Genomic DNA, 7,324 nt, shown 5'->3' on the forward strand with positions numbered 1-7,324 from the left:
GGCCGTGCGTGCGTGCAGAAATACATCACAAAAATTATTCTACTCGACAATAACAAGTGCTCCATGCTAGCCCTTATTCCTGTTCGAAATACATCATCATTCTTAAAGTTGGACATCAAATGATACACACAGAAAATGGAAACGAAAGATGTCGAACTAATACAGTAACATGGCAGTACAACCGCACTTCACTAAATTACTGTCACGATGAAATAGAATGTAAAGACCACGTCACACAAAGCTGAATGGCACACGACTTTCTCTGGCTCATCGTCGGTTCATGTTGTGTGTAGACATCACAGTTCAGCCTCGAGATCCTACACAGAAGAATAGAATAAATCACATGGACATCAATTATGAGTAAAACACATGCAAAAAATAAATATGAACATATTTCGTACCTCTAGCAATTTAGCGCATTTACGTCGATTGTGACCAGGATTCTTGCAATAGCCACACATATTCTGTGATCTTGACTTCTTTGTCTTTGCCTGCAGCCTTTTCTTCGGTGCACCTCGGCCTGGCACATGCACGGGATCCAGAACCTTATCAACTTTCTCCGAGTGCGGCATCAACGGGCCAAACCTAATGCTATTATGCTGAGCATTAGTTGACTCCTTGCTGTCAGCTTGTTCAAAACTTGATTGCTTGCCATGATGTTGTGCTTCCAAAAGCATCTTTAGACGGTGATAGTCCTCATCAGAGTGGCATGCCTTGAAACTTGCGGCGTGACTACAATTCCGCAACTCGCGGTACCTCTGCAGGCTTACCGAATAGTCATACATCTGGTTTTTTCTGGTAGGTGCGTATGCACATTTTGCATTCATAGTCCACCTAGTGGGAACGCAACAACTGGGGAGAATTGTTTGTTTTAAAATCCCCAATATGTAAAAAATGTGGGAACATGGTGTGCCTGCGCATTCCAGCTTACGGCAAGAACAACTCACCCTGTGCAAAAGACCTCCTTGCTCTTCAATGCGCACTCCAAATTTTTTATCCATTCTTTCCTGCTTGGACACAACATAAGTGGAATCTTCTGATCCATCTAGTATCTCTCTGATCTGACATTTGCTGACAGCATCTATGCTCCATAAGACCATCTTAAAGACACTAGGTGTGAAAACTGTTGCGGCGTGTTTCTCAAGCGGCGAAGCATTTTCCTCTGTAAATGGAACGGACTGCAAGGCTTCGACGTCTTGGAGAGCTTCGTTAATCCGTCGCGACGCAAGGCAACGCTCATAGTGCTCTAGCATTTCAAACAATGACATCTTACCCTCAAGATGCGTATGTAGCACAGATTTCAAGCTCTCACTCCTCTGATTGCTGCTCAATCCTAGGAAACAACGCCCCTCAAGATATGGAGCACACCACAACTTTCTCATCTGATACATCTGATGTAGCCAAGACTCCTCACTGGTTACTTTATTCCGTTGTAAGAAGTGTATCCATTCTATCTCATGCTCTTCAATGGAAGAAGTATCATAAATGAAAGATCTGAATTCCTCCTTTACGTCGTCATCATGCAGATGGCGTACAATGTTCTGCTGAATGTGCCATATACATAGTCTATGGTTTGAGTCTGGCCAGACCACCCTGATTGCTCTCTGCATTGCAAGGTCCCCATCTGTGATCACAGATATCGGATGCTTCCGTGCCATGCAATCAGAAAAGGTCCGCAACATCCACTCGTATGCCTGGCTTGTTTCATGAGAAATTATACCACAGCCAAAAATAACAGTGCTGCGGTGGTGATTCAACCCGACAAACGGCACGAATGGCAGATTGTATTTGTTGGTTCTGTATGTGCTATCGAAAACAATGACGTCTCCGAAAGCCTCGTAGTCAAGTCGCGATTGACTATCAGCCCAGAACAGTCCCTTCAGATGGCCATGCTCGTCTACCAAGTACTTGAAGAAAAAATCCACATCTCGCTCTCGCCTCGCCATCATGTGCATGATCACCGTATTAGCATCACCGGCACTGATTGTCTCCTGCTTATTAGCATGGCAGAAATTATAAATGTCCCTCTTTATGCATCCAACCTTATCAAATCCACCGTATTGAAAGCACAAAATATCCATAATACGGTATTTGCGGATCCCACATTTTTCCATGTCCGCAATGTCCGCTTTCTGCTCATCGCTAATTCGTCTATGCGAACGCAGCAGACAAGAAAGATCCCGTGGGGCTAGAGGATGGCTGTGCTCATCGATGAAATCCTTGACAAACCACCGACCGGTTTCCTCCTGTCTCGTAATGACCAATTTAGCATTACACCCAACACGAGTTAAACTTCGTGGCCTCCTCTTTCTATCTTCCATCTTTCTTTTCATGTGCTTCTCTTCGCGAAACCCTTGACAACTACACACAATTTTCCTTAAAATTATGTATTTGTTGGATCCATCCCACTCAACGTAGCTTCTCCTCACACTAAAACCTTTTTCAAGAGCATATTTGTTGTAGAATTCATAGCCTTCAGCCTCACTATCAAACATCTTGCTGACAACATTTAGATACTCGAACATACTCTCATCACTTGCATACGCCATGTCTTCCTGCATATGACATGTGAGGGAAACCAATCATCAACATCTTTCTGTTTATCAATGTTGCAGGTGTAAAATAGCTTATAGGCAAAGACAAGTGCATGGAAAAGACTTTGCTCGTTTGACATGTGAGGGAAACCAATCATCAACGCCCAACAAGTACTATCCTAGCATGGATGATGACTCTAATAAACTCAAGTTTAATTCCCCGCAAGATCGGACGGCTAATAAAAATCAGACGTGATCAGAGATGTAAGTACTGCTAAGTTGAATTGCATGCACTAGGGAAACCTAAATCGATGATGACTAAACAAATCTAAGTAGGAAGTGAAGGCTACGAATCAAAGTAAGTTGAGATTCAGGCGATTCATACCTTAAGATGCAAGTCTGGAAGCGATGGGATCAGTGGGGGGCTTTCTCCTATACCGCCGCCGCCGTCGCCACCGACACTGCCGCCGCAGATGTCACGCCTTATTCTTCTTCCTGCCGCCAACCACGTCTTTTATAGTGAAGGGGACCAGGAGGAGGACGAGAACGACGCCGACGACGGTGAATTGGTTCCTCTCGCCGGGCTCGTCGGACAGAAGGAAGAGGACGAGAAGGAGGACTTGACCGAGCTACTAGATCTAGACGTGGTTCTGGTCGTGGACGTGATCGGTTGAATTTTTTTTTACCCTGGACCATTATGCCCTTCTCTGATTAAACTAATTAAGTTAATTCATTTTTAATCCCCCACCAGATCGGACGGCTAATAAAAATTGAAGGGGTAAGTACTTGAAAGTACTCCAGTACCGCCCCAATCACCATAAAAGGGCTATAAAATCATATGCAGCCGTGAAATTGGTGATTCTGATGAGGTAAACCATACTTTGCAAATGGGTTCTCACCTGCTCGCCATGCATTTCATACATACACTTGGGTTGAGTCATGTCTCTTGCAGATGCTTTCAGAAGACGTGCAAACAAAGTTGCTGGATGATGCGGATAAATACGAAAAGAAGATAAATAAGCTAGTCTGCATGTTGAATCACCATGAAGTAGTGTCTAACTATCAAATCAAGACTCGCCACAAAGATATGTTGGCTGGCTTGGTAAAGAAAGCTAAAGAAGCGCGTGTCCGGTGTCCCGTGAGAAGAAGTAAGAAGGTAAATAAAGCCTATGGTCAATGAGGGATGTCTGTATAATTCATAGAGGCGTAGACATGCATCAATTAGAACGTAGTAAAGCAGTTCATAGAAATTTGATGATCTTGCTTCCTCAATGTAAAGAATTTTTTTAAGAAAATCATACTGTATGTTTTAAGGTCTTACGAAATTGCTGAGTTAGTTTGCAAGTTGGGAAAACAGCTAGTACTAAGCAGTTCATAGATGATGACTGCTTTTTACTCGTTTCATCTTGATACATGTTCTCCATCCATTACCCCTGTCTTGTCTCGGCCATCTTGTCTGGTGGCAGTGGACAAAACCGCATCTTTTGGCCTGAATAAACAAAGATAAGACGGGCTGAGGTGGGCAGCCACTGCTAAGTACCAACAACCAGAGGCGCGCCTGGTTTTTCTCATAAACTTTCGATCTTATTTTTCTTGAAATAAGAGTAACTTATAAGCTTGATCAAATTTCTTTTTGAAATGAGATCAAATTTAGGTGGGGAGCCTTCTCCTGGTGACTGCTTCAAATGAAAAGAATCCTGATCAACTCCTACCACTATGATGGAAGTGACAGAATTGAGCTATAAAACCCCACTATTTTCCATGTGTGTGAGAAATAATGAGACGGCTATTGATGTGTTGTTGTGTCTTAGATGTCTGGTGTAGATCACTCGAGAATCAAATTTTCTTTCGCTCACCAGATCTTATCTCTGTCGGATTGAGCCGATCCCAAACTCTTGCAATGGACAAAACTGCGGAGAATAATCAAAACGCCAAGTTCCACTGCACCGGGACGACAAAGAGAGCTGCGGCGTACACAAGCAAAGTGACCCCGACACCGACAGCACCTGGTATCCTGGAAAACCAACGTCCCAGCCTCCTGTTTTCCTCCTGCCCTTGTGTATATAACGCCATCCGACTCCCACTCTTCCTCTCATCAACCCAATCTTCAGGCATCACAGAGTTTTCCACCAGCGCGACAAGAAGAAGAGAGAGATCATGGCGGGTGCGGCGAAGGCGTCATGGACGGTGGCGATGAGCGTGGGCGCCGTGGAGGCGCTCAAGGACCAGGCCGGGCTCTGCCGCTGGAACTACGCGCTCAAGTCCATCCACAGGACCGCCAAGGCCAGAGTAAATGTCCACGGTGGCGCCTCACAGAGCACGAAGCAGCTTCCGGCGTCTGCTGCAGCGGTGGCGGAGAGGCGGCGAGCGGAGAAGGCCGAGGAGGGGCTGAGGACCGTCATGTACCTCGGTTGCTGGGGTCCCAATTGTTAGATGTGTATAGTCTCTTTCTGGTTTATCCCCATTGTATAAGGGGTTTTCTGCACTTTACCATACATGTATATGTATTGGCCTTTGGCCCTCAGTAAAGTTAGTTGCCCATTCCTAACATGGTATCAGATGCATAGGTTCCTCTTCTGTTCCCGCACGCTCGCAGCTCCGTGCCTAGCTCCCCCGTCGCCGGCCTCCCTCTACCTTGTCGCCGGCGCCGGCCACCTCCTCCCTCGCCCCCGGCTCTCTCCTTCCCCGCCGCCACGCCGTCTCGCCCCGGCCCGCGCTGTCCCGAGCTCGGCCGCGGCCTGCCGTCGCTGTCTTGCGCCGCCCCGAGCGCGGCCGCGGCCTGCCGTTGCCGCCTCGCGCCGCCCCGCGCCTTCCCGTGCTCGGCCGCGGCCGGCAGCCACCTCCCCGCGCCTGCCCGCGCTCGGCCGCGACCTCCCCGCGCCCTGCCGCCCCTGGCCGCCTCCTGCTGCAGCTGGTGCTGCCCAGGGCCAGCCACTCCCACGCTCGCCCTCCCCCCTCCCCCCCCCCCGGCTTCCTCCATCGGGGCTGGATTGAGCCAGCCAAGCCCGATCTCGATCTGGATCGGGGTCTCCTGTAGCAGTCTACTGTAGCAGTTGACCAAAAAAAAAGAGAGAGCTCCTCATGTCTTCTTCGGGCTATGTCGTCGTTCCTCGGTGCTCGGTGATCTTCGATGGCACCAACTATGCCGAGTTTGCGGGGTTTATGCGTATCCACATGCGCGGTCTCCTTCTGTGGGGTGTTCTCTGGCGAGGTCCCCTGTCCGCCTTGCCCTGTTGCTCCAGTGGCTCCTATCCCGACAGCACCGCCGGTTCTTGCTGCTGATGCTTCTCAGGCTGATCGCGATGCCGCCAAGGCTCTCGATGATACTGCAGTTGATGCCTATGATCAGCAGATGTCAGCCTATTCGGATGCCCTTTCTGCCTATCGTGATGATCTGTCTGCTTACACTCAGTGGTGCAATGATGATGCTCGTGCTGTTGCTGCTGTTCTTACTGCGAGTGTCCTTCCTCAGTTTGCCTCGGAGTTCATGGGACTTGGCACATTTGCAGCGATGTGGTCTTATCTCTGTCAGCGCTATCAGCCCTCTGGTGATGCTCTCTACCTATCTGTGGTGCGTCAAGAGCATGCACTCCAGCAAGGTGATTCCTCTGTTGATGAGTTCTATTCACCGTGCTCTGCCATCTGGCGTCAGCTTGACTCTCTTCGGACCGTCGTTTGTCGAACTTGCCGTTGCTGTCAGACTACACGGTCCGATTTGGAGTTTCAGCGGGTTCATGAGTTCTTATCTCGTCTTCGCTCTGAGTTCGAGCCTCGCCGTGCTCACCTGCTCGCTCGTGGTCGTGTTCCTATCTCGGAGGTACTTGCCGAGCTTCGTGCTGAAGAGACCCGCCTACGCTCTGCTGGGTTACTTGTGGTTCCATCAGTGTTGGCCACCCGAGCTCCTCTGCCACCTACTCGCCTCACTGCTCCACCGCTCCTGCCTACTCCTTCAGGGGGTGGGTCGTCCTTCTTATGCTGAGAGGGGCCGGTCGCGCCGTAACATCTTCTGTGGCTACTGCTCTCGGCCAGGTCACCCAGAGTCTGATTGCCGTGAGAAGAAGCGAGACCAGAGGCGCTCCTCTTCCAATGGGACTCCTGGATCCTCCTCGACCCCGTCACTCACTGACCAGGACATTATGAGGCTCAAGCGTCTCTTAGCTTCCTCAGGCTCTTCGTCGACCGGTTCCGCTGCTGCTGTGACTACAGCCACTGCTCCCCCACCACAGGCATCTACACAGCCAGGTACATCTTCGTGGGTTCTGGATTCTGGCGCCTCTTTTCATATGTCTTCTGATTCTTCTGTGTTGTCTTCTCTCCGACCTCTTGATTCGCCTGTTAATGTTCTTACCGCTGATGGCACACCTCTTCCTGTTGCTAGCCGTGGTCTTCTTTCCACTCCATCTTTTTCTGTTCCTAGTGTTTCACATGTTCCTCGCCTCACCATGAATCTTTTTTCCGCTGCCCAACTTACTGATTCTGGTTGTCGTGTCATTCTTGATACCGACTCTTGCTCCATTCAGGATCGTCGCACCAAGGCTTTGATTGGTGCTGGCCCCCGGCCCCGTGAGTCAGAGGGCCTTTGGGAGGTTGACTGGCTTTGTGTTCCTTCCGCTGCCACCACTTCAGCCAGCTCCCATGCTCTTGCTACCTCTTCGTCTGTGTCCTTCCAGCAGTGGCATCATCGCCTTGGTCACCTATGTGGCTCTCGCTTGTCTTCTTTAGTTTGTCAGGGCCTCTTAGGGTCTGTATCTGGAGATGTTTCTTTATCGTGTACTGGCTGCAGACTTGGC

At 49.3% G+C, this 7,324-nt stretch overlaps 1 protein-coding gene across 1 annotated transcript; it reads left to right on the forward strand.

Annotated features, from left to right (window-relative positions):
- The first annotated feature begins 4,637 nt into the window (after positions 1 to 4,637).
- On the forward strand, positions 4,638 to 5,082 carry LOC123050463 (uncharacterized). Its single transcript, XM_044473251.1, has one exon. It carries the CDS (start codon positions 4,692 to 4,694, stop codon positions 4,965 to 4,967), a length of 276 nt encoding a protein of 91 aa, XP_044329186.1. The 5' UTR covers positions 4,638 to 4,691; the 3' UTR covers positions 4,968 to 5,082.
- Positions 5,083 to 7,324: the final 2,242 nt, after the last annotated feature.

Source organism: Triticum aestivum, chromosome 2D (genome assembly GCF_018294505.1).
Source record: "Triticum aestivum cultivar Chinese Spring chromosome 2D, IWGSC CS RefSeq v2.1, whole genome shotgun sequence".
In the NCBI taxonomy this organism is placed as follows: Eukaryota; Viridiplantae; Streptophyta; class Magnoliopsida; order Poales; family Poaceae; genus Triticum; species Triticum aestivum.

What these genes read in the sequence shown, in the direction of transcription:
- LOC123050463 (XM_044473251.1), top strand. Translation starts at nt 4,692, where the DNA reads ATGGCGGGTGCGGCGAAGGCGTCATGGACGGTGGCGATGAGCGTGGGC.